General features: G+C 43.6%; 1 protein-coding gene across 6 annotated transcripts in view; it reads left to right on the top strand.

The window, feature by feature from the left end:
• Window positions 1-14,643, top strand: part of LOC149315813 (rho GTPase-activating protein 39-like) — a 118,215-nt gene extending 103,572 nt beyond the window's left edge. For all 6 annotated transcript variants that reach the window (XM_089514173.1, XM_089514169.1, XM_089514171.1 and 3 more), the window contains 4 exons: window positions 6,512-6,711; window positions 8,852-8,943; window positions 9,409-9,578; window positions 10,073-14,643. In XM_089514173.1, the coding sequence (XP_089370299.1) occupies window positions 6,512-6,711; window positions 8,852-8,943; window positions 9,409-9,578; window positions 10,073-10,267 (657 nt within the window). In that variant the 3' untranslated portion in view covers window positions 10,268-14,643. The remainder of the gene's footprint in view (window positions 1-6,511; window positions 6,712-8,851; window positions 8,944-9,408; window positions 9,579-10,072) is intronic.
• The last annotated feature ends 522 nt before the right edge of the window (window positions 14,644-15,165 follow it).

The raw sequence follows: 15,165 nt of genomic DNA, 5'->3' as shown, positions 1-15,165 counted from the left end.
AAGGATTCGGCCTCCACCAAGGTTCCGGTACTGGCCAAGGAGGGCACCTCCCATACGGACCCAGTTCCTGAAGCCTCTAAGAGGTCTAAGTCCTCAGAGCCAAGGGAGACCTCTCCGCAGGCCACTAAGAAAAAGAAGACCCTTGACCCCGTAGAGGCTTCTGTGAGCAGTTCCTTACATAAGAAGTCCCATTCTAAGGCTTTGGAAGGCTCTTCTCACAAAAAGACCCATCCCAAGACCCCAGAGGCCCCTGGCTTCTCTTCAAAGCAACGTTCCACACCATCCGTATCGACACTTGATGACTCCGTGGTTACTGAATCTGGCTCTCCTCGGGCCCGGCCCGTACCGGTTTCGGCATCAGCGTCTTCTCTGCCGGCCACTGTGCCCTTCCATCAGCTTTCTGACGATGATGGCGCCCTCACCTCTCGGTCACCTCGTCACCGATCGCCAACTCCGGTTCCTCAAGTTCAAGTCCGCGATGTTGGGGTCCATTGCGATGATGACTCTGATTATTTTTACGACAGTGAAACTGACAGGTGCTATATGTCAGTCAGTCGGGACGTCGTCCGGGATCGCTTTGGGCCGGCATCCATTGTGTCTTCAAAGTTCAAGCCAGCTTTGTCTTCACGTGCTCACGTGTTCAGTCGGCTCCACTCACCACTGTCTCACCAACGCACAGGACCAGAATTGTCCTTGGTCCCAACCACCAAACCTTGCTCAGTTGTAGCGGCTGCCACCCAGACCTGGCGTTCCTCCCAAATTCTCTTGGATTCCGACTCTGAATCTGATGTCATCGGCTCCCACCATGGCGAACCCCGGTTGTCGCAAGCTGATTTGAGTTCCTCGGATGAGGTTGCTCCACAGTCGCCACAGGAACTGTTCCAGCAAGGTTCATCTTCGCCCACGGATGACGTCCGAACCTTTGCCAAACACGTCATCAAAATGGCCAATACCCTTGATCTTCAGATCACACATACTGAAGATGATGCGGCTGACCCTGTGGAGAGGAGAGTTCATGGCAAAGTCCCTACATCACCAACTATTCCTTTGTTGCCATCGTTGGAGAGGATTGCCTGGCGCTCCTGGGATTCTGCTGAGTCCCTGGCTCCAACATCCCAAAAAATAGAGTCCCTCTACAGGTTTCACCCTCCAATGCTTCTTCGCTGTTAGCACACCCAAAACAAAATTCTATGATTGTTGAGGGCTCTCAGCAATCATTCACCCCCAAAATGTCCACTTCACCAGCGGACCGCGAAGCCAAAAAGATTGATGGCCTTGCTAGGAAGGCCTATTCTTCATTGGTCCTGGGCCTTCAGGTGGCTAATTACAATGCCTGCAGGGGCGTATGAGCAGTTTCCCCTATAATTCCAGACATGCCGTACAACTGCCAGCGTGTTTTGAGCGAGATTCGTGACGAGGCCCACTCCATTGGGAGCTGGATAATCACCTCAGCTCGCCACACTACTGACTGTTCCGCGAGGTCGATGGCGGCTGCCATAGCCCTCAGGAGGCATGCCTGGCTTCGATCCTCGGACCTCAACCAGGGCACGAAGGCAGCCATTGAAGACATGCCATTTGATGAGGCTGGCCTCTTCAATAAAGAAACTGACGAATGGCTGAACTTCAAATACAGGATGAAGGCGGCAGCTAAGAAACACGGTATGTCTGCCCCTTCCCAGGCTCCATTTAAGAAGCGCCAATGCCAGTGGTACGGACAGGTCCAGGGACAATGGTCTTTTCAGCAGGACCGTCCCTACCATCAGGAGCATGCACGCCAACACTATCCCTCTCAGTCTTTTTCTTCTTCTGGCCGTAGCCAGGTCCCTGCTCGGTTCCGCAAGAACCGCCAACAGGATACCGACCAGGGAAAGAAGAGGTCCTGAAGGGTTCCAGTGTGCTCCGTCGGACCGGCCTCCTCCTCCTCCTCCTTCCTTGACATCCTGAGGCCTTTCTTTAACACCTGGGCCTCGGTGACTTCCGACTTGTGGGTCCTTGACATTGTCTGTAGGGGTTATGCCCTCGAGTTCGAAGAGCTCCCCTCAACTGGAGCAGTTCTTTCTAACCTCCCCCCCCCCCCAGACACCTTTCTCGACGAAGTGCACACTCTGCTACCTAAGGGTGCGATTTCGCCCGTTGACCCCTCTGAAGTTCTCAGATGCTTCTTCTCCAGACATTTCACCATACCCAAAGATGATGGGGGATTAGGCCTATCCTAGACTTGAGGTCCTTCAACTCCTATTTGGCCTATTGCCGATTTTGCATGATAACCCTCGCATCTATTTTGCCCTTGTTGCACCAGGGCCTGTGGTTTGCGAGGATCGACTTTAAAGACGCCTACTTTCACGTGGGGATCTGAGAGACTCACCTGAAGTTCCTCGCCTTTGCTGTCGGTCCCGACATGTACTATTACAATGTCCTCCCCTTCAGCCTCTCCACAGCTCCGAGGGTCTTCACTGAGTACATGGCTCCGATTGTGGCCTTTCTCCACCAGTGAGGTACCAGAGTCTTCCCATACCTGGATGACTGGCTCCTCGCAGCCCCCTCAGTGGAGGAATTCCAGAAGGATGTCAAATTCACCCTGTCTCTCCTGGCATCCCTCGGGCTCGTAGTGAACTTGGAAAAGTCTCACCTGGTCCCATCCAGACGAATCAAATTCATAGGCACCATCCTCTACTCCGAAGATTGCATCGCCTATCTGCCTTGCGGAGGGGCCAGCCTTTCCTTAGGTTCCATAAGGACAAGGTTGTCCTCCGTACCGATTACCTTCTTGCCTAAGGTGGTGTCTGCCTTTCACATGTGTCAGGACATTGTTTTGCTGACCCTGGCCTCGAACCCGACCACCTTGGACGTTCGGAGGGCTTTGGCCTTCTACTTGGACAGAACTGCAGGGTCAAGCCGTTCTGAGAGACTTTTCCAATGCTACTCGGAACCGAAAAATGGACTGCCTGTGACTGCGCAGAGACTTTCCAAATGGGTGGCTGGTACCATCCACCTCTGCTATGAACGGTTGGGCAGATCTCTCCCAGCCAGGGTTTGGTCCCATGCAACTAGGGCAGTAGCGGCATCCTCCGCCTTCTTGACTGGGGTCCCTTTGGAGGATGTCTGTAAAGCTGCTGTTTGGTCCCAGCCCTTGACTTTCATCAAACATTACAGGCTGGATACCAGGGCCAAACGGGACGCAGCCTTTGGGAGGGGAGTGTTGGTTTCAGGTTTACATTGACTGCTCTGTATTTCCATTTGTTTACATGTTTTAAAGAATGTGTTTGCCAGAATTGATTTGTTTACCACATTCTTATGGTTTACATAGGTCTTGCATGACCTAAGGTGTTCTTATGTGCCTTTACTTGAACAAGTTTAAGTACAGTACTGAATTTAGGTACAAAATGCACTTGAAACATTTTTTGGGTTCAATGTTTATTGTGTAATAAACACAGCTTTATTTGAACCTTACTTTGGTGTCATGACACTCCCTCCACCACTGACCTAAGCTTGTCAGTCTAACCCATTTGTATGATTCGCAGAGACCACGAAGAAGAAGGACAGGTTGCATGCCTGTAACGGTATTTCTTCGAGTGGTCATCTGCAAATACATACAAATCCTGCCCGTCCTCCCTTCAGTGTCCTGCTCTTCATTGGCTCATTCTCATGTCGCCTATGCGCCGTAAATTTCTGAACTGGGGAAAGAGAGGGAACGCAGCGGGCTTATAAGGGATGGGTGGAGCTACCACCCAAAAGTTGCTAAAAGTTGCAAAATTAACTTTGCCCAGTGATTCCAGAAGTTTCCGAGCAGCACTGCGTAGGCGCAGTACAACCCATTTGTATGTATTCGCAGATGACCACTTGAAGAAATACTGTTACAGGTATGCAACCTGTCCATATTATTGCTGCTGAAAAGGTTGCCTCTTATTGCTTGGCATATATGTGACTGACTAATTGGGATACATGGACACCGTGAGGCTCAATTTGTCCTGCTACATATGAAGTAAAAATATCAGGGACTAACCATGCAACCAGAGTTGAATGCCAGAACACATGTTATATTTGTGACAGGAATATTTCCAGAACATTGCCACAGTGACTTTTCCACACTTCAGTATTCTGCAGTAACATTTAGAAGTACCTTTCTTGTAAAAGAGCCATCCATCAGTGGTAGATCACAGGCTTTGTGAGTAGAAAATCCCAGCTTAATATCTGGCATCTCTAGGTAAAGTGACTGCCAGTTAATGTAGGCTTCAGATGGGCAACATATTGCCCTATAGGTATTTTGGATTACAATGCTCATGTTCTTTGTCCCATGCTGACTGGGGCTTATGTAAACCGTAGTTCCAAATTTCTAGGTGGTGCCAGTTGCCTCCTGCTAGGGTAGGTCACACTGGGCTAGATGAACTAATTGTTTAATTGAACTAATTGAACAGGCCTTCGGTCTCAATGGGCTGTGGATCCAGAATTTTAGCCAACTGTTGACTGAAAATGCTAAAATAGAAAAAAAAATCCAAAAACCTGAAATTTAGTGGAATCAGGCCAAGAAGCAGTCCCAGGATAGCAGCAAAGGGGAAGGCAATCCCTGGGCATCAGATTCATGTTCTTGGACTTGCATAGAGGGTTGTTGGTGGGTTCTCTGGAAGCAAAAGCGAGAGACATAGATCCCTATGGCGTAGGGTGGTGGCAAAGCCCTGGCATATATTCTGCCTACTTCAGCTGTGGTGCTTTTCTTTAGAACAGAATGCAGAAGCGGTGACTAGTGTGCTCCCCAGGTGTGACAGAGCAGGAAGAACACATGTCTGGCACCTGGGGCTTCCTGTGGATCCCCCCCTCCCCAAAAGCTTGAGACGGTTGTGTGCAGGAGGTTTTTGGAACAAGCACAAGGACAAGAAAAAAGCTCTCTAGGAATGCGAGGCACTGGCTAGCTGGGAGGATCTGTAAAATGGTGGAAATCCAAGCATAGTGCTTGGCGCAAATCCAGGCCTCCCACCATTTCACAGATCCTCACCTTTTCTCTGCAGCTTCACGTTCCAAGAGAGCTTTTGTGCTCCCTTTGTGTTCTGCCCAAAAACCTCCTGCATGAAAAAAGCTAATGCTTTAAAGGGGGCAACAACAGCATGTTTCTGCCACCTATGCCAGTACCCGATGTCATTGATTTCCATATGCACAAGTGCCTTTTTGGACAGGGCACAGAGGGTTTTCTCTTGCCATTGTGTTCTATCTAAAAACCTCCTGCATGCAGCAGCTTCTTGTTTTGGCGGAGTCAGTTCGGCGATAGCAAGCCCTGGGCATCAGGCACATATTATTCTTCCTTCACCACCATGACTAGGGAGCACGCCAACCACCACTTCCACCTTTGCAAAGAGAAGAAGCACTGTAGCTGAAGCAGGAAGAATGCGCACCTGGACCTTGCCACTCCACTGCTGCCCTACATGATAGGAACTCACATCTCCCTCCTCTCTCCTCCACCTCTGGAGTGCCCACCAACCACCTGCTTCGCAAGCCCAAAATTGCGTGCCTGGTGCCCAGGACTTGTTGTTACCTTTTCTGTTGCTCCGGAATTACTTCTCAGCCTGATTGCACTAGATCTCAGTTACAGTACAGTGTGTGTGTGTGTATTTGTGTGTGTGTGTGTGCGCACGCGCACACACACACACTCACACACTATTTCTGTATTTTCATTCTCACAGAAGTGGCAAAAAGCAGAAGTGCCACACCCCATTTTTAATAGAGACTTGAGCATGTACATTTTTTTGTTTTTATTTTTTTTATTTTTATTTTTTGTATTGGTGCAGATTTCAGGAACCAAACCCCCATGGGCACCAAATGTGGTAGCGCTGCCATCATTACAAGTAACAAGTGCTGATGGGGGCATGCATTAATATTATAGTGTAACCTCACACGGTCAAAACCTGAGATTTTTTTGATGAAGGCAATGTCTATGAAGAACTCAGCATGCAATTGCAAATTTGTCAAATGTGAATGCATGGTTCATTTCTAGGCATCTAAAAGCATACGTCTTGTTGCATGTATAGCACAGGGAAAGAACAAAATGACTTACTATGATGTCCAAATGCAGTTTTAATACTTGCTTCCATGTTTGAATACAAAGAGCCTTGGGTTGAGTGCCAGTATCCCTAAAGATGACCAACTAGTGCATATACCTCTCCAGGTCCTGACATGTAACCTTGAGTATTTTTTTAAGTAATTGACATATGACTGAATTTAAAAAATCAAAGCAATATACTGTAGTTTTAAATTAATTCAGCCAACTAGAAAGTTGGGACCAAAACTAATCACTTCTGTGGAAGGTAGCACTGTCCTTTTAGCACCACCTATTCAACTTTAGTTACTCTTCTTGTTGAAATCATCTTTCTCTGAGACTCCATTCTCTATTGAAGAATATATACAGATAATTTCCCTCCTCAGAGACTATCTGGGAACATTCCATCTGATTGATGGCTCTTATAAAGTGTCCATTAATCCCAATATTTTGCCAGTGCAACTTTATTGTTTGTTTTATGTATAGGGCCTCCGGAAGCCTACAATTGAGGAGATAATACATGCCAAGAATGCTATTGTGACACCTTCACTGTTTGGCAGCTCTCTAGAGGAAATCATGCTACGGCAGCAAGACATGTATCCAGATAACAAACTGCCTTGGGTACAGACACAGCTATCTCAGCAAGTTCTAGAATTGGGAGGAGAACAAACTGAAGGAATATTCAGGTGATTTGGCTACTGAAGATTCATAAATTATTTATTATTGGTGCTATCTACATGATATAGCTGGCCTGTATTTGGACACACATGAGATTTCTCCTTCAAGTCCACGTAGAAAGGAACATTGGGTCTTACCTGTGAGATGTTCGTTTTCAGCGATGTAGGTGGAAATATCCTCCCCACCCAGAACTGAGGAGGCTGTTTCCCTTGGCTGTGCAAGGGTGGTTGTTAGTTAGTTAGTTAGTTATTTTTAGTTTGACTTTATGATAGTTTCTATTGATTATACTTAGATTTGCATTAAATGCTCTCTGAGATGTTTTCTATCCTCGGCTGTAATATTGACTGAGGGATAGAGGGGGTTGCTCCCTCTGGTGGCGACTCCTTCAAGTCTGTTTTACCTGCCTATTTCGGAGCAAGAGATGGAATCAACCCTCGTTTTAGGATGTTTCCACCTCCATCGCTGGAAAACTTAATCCTCTCAAGTCTCAAGTACACTGAGAATGTCGGTACTGGAAGCAACATCTAAGTACAGCAAAAGAAAGACAAACCTTAGGGGATTTTGTGGCTTGTCAGTTGCTTCTAAACACGTTGCTGTATGCTAGTCCTTATAACCTTGCTCCAGGACAGATTGAAACACAAGCAGCAGTCTCAAGAGTGTGCCCACTATTACAAGGGTGGTTACTATCTGAAGTTTCACATGCTGCCCAAGCATGAGCCATTGCTCTTGAAAGGGTGAGAGGGAAACAGTAACTATTTCCACTCCAGCCTTGAAAATATAATAAGCTAATTGTGTCCATTTAAGTTTTCATCTCCAGCTGTGCTACTCTGACTTAGGTCCAACATTCCCATCTTGACTATAGTAAGTTGTGGCAACAGTTCTTTTGCCCATAGTAAGACAATTAGGACTTTGTCCCTTTATATTTACAGAAATCCAAACATTACTTATGAACATTGTTACCCCCTCAAAGTTCTTAACCTTTTTGTTGCATAGATTGATTAGCTCTGGGCAACTTGTTGAAAATGTGCATTAGGAGTGAAGTTGTCATAGGCATTTTTTCACACAGCCCAGCTTCAACACCATGAGAGTTAAAAAAGATCAATTGGAAGTCATCAGTTAAGAGATCAATCTAGGGATAGACACTGTGACACATGAACTGTCTCTCAATTTCCTTCTCTCATTGATCATTGATTTTCCTTGCTTTTATAGGTTGCCTTTCCAACCAAGTCAGAGGAGACTAAAATTACCAGTCTAAACAAGTGTATGTTCTAATCATGGGAAGGAAGATTGTTATAAATACATCAGTAGTTTTGCTTCCATGTTTTCTGTGCCTTCCTCTCCTTTTCCCCCAGTATTATTATTAACCTTTATTTATGAAGCGCTGTAAATTTACACAATTATCACCATGCTATTGAAGGTCCTATTTATTGCTAGCTGCGATGGTAAAGATAACTTGTAGGAAACATGTAGCTGCATCATTCATGTGTTTCTCGAAACTTCTCCACTCATTCCTTTTTATCACTCTGTATAACCCTAGATTGGTTCTTTGAGAAGGCAAGAAGCAATAGTAATAAGTTGTTTTGCTTTTTATTTGCATACTGTCCCAAAGATGCAGGGCAAGAAACCATATTTGGAAACAAGCAATAAATACAAATGGCACTACAAAAAACTGATATGGCCCATAAGCTACCAGTAGCAATGGTGCAAACCAAATTCTGCCACACCTCTGAAAAGGAAATGTGTACTTGCATTTAAATGATTCTGATTCTAGAGGGGGGGGGGGTGTTTTAGTTTGCAGATGAACAATAAAGATGAGGGGAAAATATGCTTAGTCACCATGGTACACTGACTCTTTATTAAAAGGGGGGAAACAGAAAACTCGGGGAAAGTAGAACCAATGTCATGAAAAGAGGATGCTGAGTAGAACCTTGAACAGAACCAATCCACACTGCAACCTTTTCTTTTCAGGACCTACTTGTTTCACATCAGCTGTCTTGTTCTTATCAAACAAATATGTGTCTGCATGTTACAGGTGCTTCAGTGAATATCTGTAATTTCATCCATACTAATGCCTCTTGTTTCTGGGACTATGTGATTCACTCCCTCATTAACTGGACTTTATTTATGGCTTTTTATGCTTTCTTACAGAATTCCTGGTGATATTGATGAAGTCAATGCTCTAAAACTACAGGTGGATCAGTGGAAGATTCCTAATAACCTGAGTGATCCCAATATACCAGGTATGGACATACTACATAGCTATGTTGAGAGAGGTCTTGTGATTCACTCAAATTAAAAAATTTGGATGGAGCTCTCTACGAAATTCATATTTCTATATATCTTGTGGTTTTATGTTTTATCACTCACATTTCATCTTCCAGAGAGCTTTTAGTACTTGCTTCTGAAGCCAAGAACAACTTCTGCCCTAAGTCATTTCCTTTCAGTATTTGTGTTCTGTGATTTTCAAAGGTCTGAAACCATAGTTCTCAGTAAATTAGATGATGCTATCTTTCCTGTGAGAAAGAACAGAGTTGCTTGTCTAGTGTGAAGATGATTGTGCTGTGTTTTTATACAGTGAAAGATCAGGTTTGGAATAGTAACTACCACATGTCTTGCCAAGCAGCAGTCACATCCTCCAACCTAGAGAGATTGTCTGGTATTCCTTATTTTTTAAAGTGTCTCTGTTTTTCTTCTTGTTCTTAAAGCTTCTTTGCTGAAGTTGTGGTACCGGGAGCTGGAAGAGCCTGTAATTCCACAGCAATTCTACAAAGAGTGTATCAGCAACTATGAGAACCCTGATGCTGCTGTAGCAGTAGTAGAACTCCTGCCAGAACTCAACAGATTGGTGTTGTGTTACCTCATTCACTTTTTACAGGTATATACAGTAAGAATTCCTGGGAGTGGTTGTTGCTGTTTGCCTTCAAGTTATGACTTATGGCAACCCTATCATAGGGTTGGTTTTGGCAAGATTTGTGCAGAGTATTTTCCCTTTGAGGCTGAGAGAGTGACTTGCCCAAGATCACCTAGTGTATTTCTATGGCCAAGTGGGGACTCTAACCCTGGTTTCTAGAGTCCTAGTCCAATCATTCTGGGCATCATTCTAAAATGATGAGGTGCCATCTTCCACTCCACACCAAATATTTTTGAAGTTTCAATCTACATTCCTTTTGGTGTATAACACAGTAGCCAGAATAATCCCATTGTCTCCATTCTAAAATTATTGTTTTTATTGCACAACTTGCCTGTTCCAGTGGAAGCAAGTAATCTTTTTCATGGCCAGAGAAACTTCAGAGCTATCACCACATCTTTATTATTTTATTATCATTGTTGTTGTTACTGTATTTTAGCTATACATTTTTTATTTCACAGATTTTTGCTCAGCCAACCAATGTGGGCAAAACCAAGATGGATGTAAACAACCTGGCCATGGTGATGGCTCCAAACTGTCTGCGATGCCAGTCTGATGATCCCAGAGTTATCTTTGAAAATACCCGCAAAGAGATGTCCTTCTTACGCATGCTAATTGTACACTTGGACACTAGCTTTATCAAAGGAGTGGTCTGATGGTTTGGTTTCAAACAAGAAAGTGTGAAGAAAGCAAGGAATTCTTGCCACTATTACCTTCCTTGAGCCTTGGATCTCCATCTACAGTCACCAGGCTCCTAGGATTGTTTCTGTTCCTTTCAACAGCTTTTTCTTAACCTAAGCCAAGGATGTTGATGACTCTGAGAAAGCCCTATAGCAGATGGAGTTTTGAGGCACTGGGGAGCCAAATCCCAGACTACGCTATGAAATCATTCTTAAAATCTTCCACTAGCTGCTTCCTAGGCAAGTCAGGATGCCAGTGGCGGCAGCCCTACATTGCAAAGTGTGTCAATATGCTATGCACTACACTGAGAAATCCACTGCACATTAAATGTTCATTCACTGGAATGAACTTCTCTCAGATATTGGAATTTTATTTTCATTTCCTAAAGACTGGATGTGTTACTTAGGCTTTACTCGCAAAGCAAAAAAGATTGCTGTCTTAGGCTGCAGTAGCTCATGTCTGGCCTTAGAGCAGACCTGTCCCAGTCAGCTCTGACATTTTCATTATTGGCTTAATCCTTTACTAGTACTTCTTGCACCTTAAAGGACACCTCTCCATGGTTAGTTTCTTAGCAGTGGACCAGCTGAAGCTTGTGACAATCAAGATTACTCTCTTCATACATGGAGTTGGTTCTTTTCTCTGTACTCCTTAACAGGACCAGGTGGGAGGAAATGATGGGGACAAGCAACCTAACAGCAACATTGTCTTACAAAAGGGGTCAGCAACTGTTAAGTCTAGGATGCCTCACTTGGCCCCTCCAGGAGAGTTTGAAAGGCTGTATGCCCCCAAATGCCCTGTGGGGATATTTCCCCATATCCCCCACCCCCAAACATTTTATACCCAGAAGTGGACTTTTTTTTTACAAGAAGTGACCTGGAAGTAAATTAATGTTCACTTTCTCTTTTAAAGAAAAGCCAGTCCTAGGTCAGGGAAGCAACAGCATGGTGGAAATTTCCCTCACACCCCTTACAAGTTGTTTAGTGTATTGATCTTTGGGAGGCAAAAATTCCAGTCTTCAAGGGCCATACGCAGTCCACACATCCCATTTTGCCCACCTGTCTTACAGTAAAAACAGTCATGGGATGGAGGTTAGAAGACAGCAAAATGTTTCAGCAGTGAAACTGCTTCTCCCTTCATTCCCCTCTTATATCCTGGAAAGTGGCTGTTTAAATTTCAAGATACATTTGGGCCCAGTGTTTGGATTAGATGACTCACACTGCAGAGACCCTTCAGTCCTTCTAAGTTAAATTTCTGACACAGCAATGTAAATAGTTTGTAGGATTAGGATTCCCCAAGACAGGAAATTTCCATTTATGGTAGACTGCAGTCACTATGATTCCTGCTTCCCTTCTTCTTGCTCCAACACTGAATAAAATCAGATATCAAGTTGCTGTAAAACTGTTGGAAACAAGCAGGAGCAACTGCTCCTGCTGCACTGAAGATTATTTTCTGTGCTTCATTTCTCACTCAGGATTCCTCAAATTAGGCAGGACAAGAGAGGTTCAGAACCAGCTCTCTTGGCATCCTCCCTACTTGAGTTAAAATAAGCTGCTGGGAGTTTTGGTCTTCAGCCAAAACATGAAGATTAACCCTTACTTTCTTTAACACTTTCCAGACTTAAATTCAGAAGATGCTACTATTGGTCCTCTATCGGTGACAGCTGTGGATACTAAAAAATGTGGGATCTCAAATCCTATTATCAGTGCATGCACGCAATCACATGCATTCGTGATTCTGACAACAGTGGACTGGGCCTGTCTGCAGATGGTTAGCCCCCCGATATGGAAGGCCAGCTGTATTAGCAATGGAATAGAAGAAAAAATTAATATAAGGAGCCTGATATAGAGAAATAGTATGGGACGGAAGGGTTAACTATACCCTTTACTACTGGCATGGTAGAAATCCAACATCACTTCCTGCAACTATTTTTTTAACCTCAAAAAGATATAGAGGAACCTGATTATGGGATCTCCCATGTCACATTTAGTTTGGACCTCAGTCAGTACATCTGGTCTGAAACCCCCAAGTTAAAATCTCTAGATAGAAAGGGGAAAGCGTGCTAAGAGACACAGGGTGCATCTACACTGTAGAAATAATGCACGTTGACATTACTGCCATGTCTCCATCCTACAGAATACTGGAATTAGTAATTTTGTGAAGCACCAGCACACTTTGGCAGAGAAAACTAAAGAGCTTGTAAAATTACAAATCCCAGGATTCTATAGGATGGAGCTACAGCACTTAAAGTGGTGTCAAACTGCATCATTTCTATTTCTAGTGTAGACACACTCACAGTGAGCTTGACAATGTTACTTTCCGTAACTACAGCTCCTGGAGTCCCCTAGCTAGCATAGTGACTGGCAATATTGGTTGGTAAACGTATGGGAGTTGTAGCCCAAATTACTTTCTTCCAGGCTCTGAGAAGCAATGTTAAATGAGATAGCAGTGTGCAGCTCCAGAATCCATTCTGCCTTTCCCCAAAATGTTGGGCTTTTCTTATCAAGGCTAGAGTCATTTTTGTCCTTTCAGTCACCTATGCTGATCAAATGGTGGAAGGACTATTTTGGCCTCAGTACTGCTTCGCCCTTCTTTTTTTCATATTGGCAAGACCCTAGCCCTGTTCAAGCATTCTTAGGCAGAGTACTATATACATGTGTGGAAGATGAGTCTGTCTTCCAAACAGAGGACAACAAAAGGGATGACAGTGGGGCCAGTACACTGCTTGTTTTCATGCATTAACTTACTTTGTTTTGCTGTCTCTGAAGAGGTCTTCTGAAACAGAAGTTTTTGCTGATCTTTCAGAAGTGGGTGCAGCCTTTTTCTTTTTTTTATTACAGGCCTCTGAACAGAACTGAGCTCCTTAGAAAGAGGCTGGCTGGTGTAATGTAAAGGGAAGAAATCTGTTTGAAACAGTCAAGCTTTGTAAACTCAGTGCTTTGGGCATTTCCTATGCCAGCAAGAATGTGATGAGTCTTAGAGTTGGGATAGTACTTGCAAGTTAGTAGTGGAGTGGAGGAATGCATATTTCCCTTTGGTTGCCAGATGCTGTGACAATTAATACAAGACTATCACATCTCAATATATAGAATAAAAAGTTGCTACTGTTTCCTGCTTGAGCCAATTCTGCTATAAAATCAGATCCTTTAACTTGGTCTGTGTGATAATGCCAAAGTCCCTGTTCTTTCTTTACCTCATAGAGTGCCTTTCCCAGTTGTCTTTTGAGATTTAGCTTTTCAGTTATCAAGACAACTGAACTTGATCAGCTGGGAGTATTAATTCTTAGTGTCTAAACTAGACCATTTCCTAAAACGTAAACGACACTTTATAGTGATATGTGCATCGCCCTTTAACATGTTCATTGGGTGGGTGGGGGGAGGATGGTGACCTAATTACTTTCATTAGAGTTTGCTACTCCACTTCACTGATCATTTGTAAATGGCTGCAGAAGTGCTAATGCAGGGCCATGTCACATCACTTTTTCATCTTTCTTACCCGTGAGACATGGGTGGGAGGTATCCATATGTCTGCCCATGACACATAGTTTGACCCTGAGCAGAGCTCAGAGTTAATGCATTCATAAGTGAATTGTACAGAATGCTGGGCTGTACTCTCTTATTGACAGCTATATATAATGATGCAGAGCAGTCTCAGATTTCTGAGGAGCTAGGTGCTATTCACATAGGCTCCTCTGCCAGAATTTGGCCAGTGCGCTTCAGACAAAATCTGAAATGGGGACTGTACCTGTTGTGCTAGAAGATAAGGACAAATCCCATAACACTTATCTGAAAGTACACCACACTTAATTCAATGTGACTAACTTCTAACTAAATATGATTAGGAATGAGGGTTAAAACCCTCCACTAATTTTAGAATTTGTTGACTTGCCAGAACAAGAGTAACTTGGGAAGGCTTCTGTTACAAAATTAGAAATAATGTACACAAATTTCATATTCACACAGCAGATTACAGAATGAGGTAGACTGGTTCTGTCTGTGGTTAAGGGATAGAGTTACTACACTTAGTGCTATTTCTTTCTTCAAATGAGAAGTGTTCAGCAATATTTAGGGTGTCATACCCTTCCACCCCTAAAAAAAAAGGCATTTTGAATTTATTTTAGAATGTCCTTTCCCAAGTTTAAACATTGTATCCAGTTACAATGGTGATTAATGATTTAAAACCCACTGGCACTTAGGTATAATACAAGCATAGATGGACTGTTTTATATATTAATGCTTTCTTTCTTCTCAAGGGCTGTAAAATAGGCTAAAAAGTACACTGGATATTGTTTTCTCTTTGCCATCTTCTTTGTAAATGTGAATCTGCAAAATGTACTGTCCTTTATGGTTGCTAAAGAATTAAACATTGTGATTAATTATTGCCTTTGTATTTATTTCCCTTTAGTTTTAGACTAACTTGTGCCTTGGCTAAGGCCAGAATGCACATGACTCAGTATGATTTATATGTCATTTTGGTATCCAGAAGGCTGCTTTTCTCTGTCTGGTCCAGGCTGACAACTGGGATCCAAGCATATTTGCAGCTGATCAATCATTTGAACATTTCATCATGATCCCAAAGTACTATTTAGACCATTTTCAGGTTCACAAACATTGTTCTTTCCCCCTGAACTGACAGTTTTTCCAATAGCAATGACTCAAGTTTCTTTAGCATGTGATATACATTGTTTTCTTCCATCACAATCAAATCAAAAGGTTGGATGAATCCTTATTTCTTTAGAGGTGCTAATAAAGGAGCATGTGATTCAAGGAGTATACAACAGAATCTCTTGCAGCAGTCTGTACTTGCTTGGACACAATACTCATATCAGGCATGTCTGTGCATGTTCCAGGCATTGTAACCTGGCATCCACTGTGAG

This window comes from Sceloporus occidentalis, unplaced genomic scaffold (assembly GCF_023333645.1).
Source record: "Sceloporus occidentalis isolate IW3139 unplaced genomic scaffold, rSceOcc1.0.p SCAF_3, whole genome shotgun sequence".
In the NCBI taxonomy this organism is placed as follows: Eukaryota; Metazoa; Chordata; class Lepidosauria; order Squamata; family Phrynosomatidae; genus Sceloporus; species Sceloporus occidentalis.
This window is presented reverse-complemented; position numbering and strand designations above follow the sequence as displayed.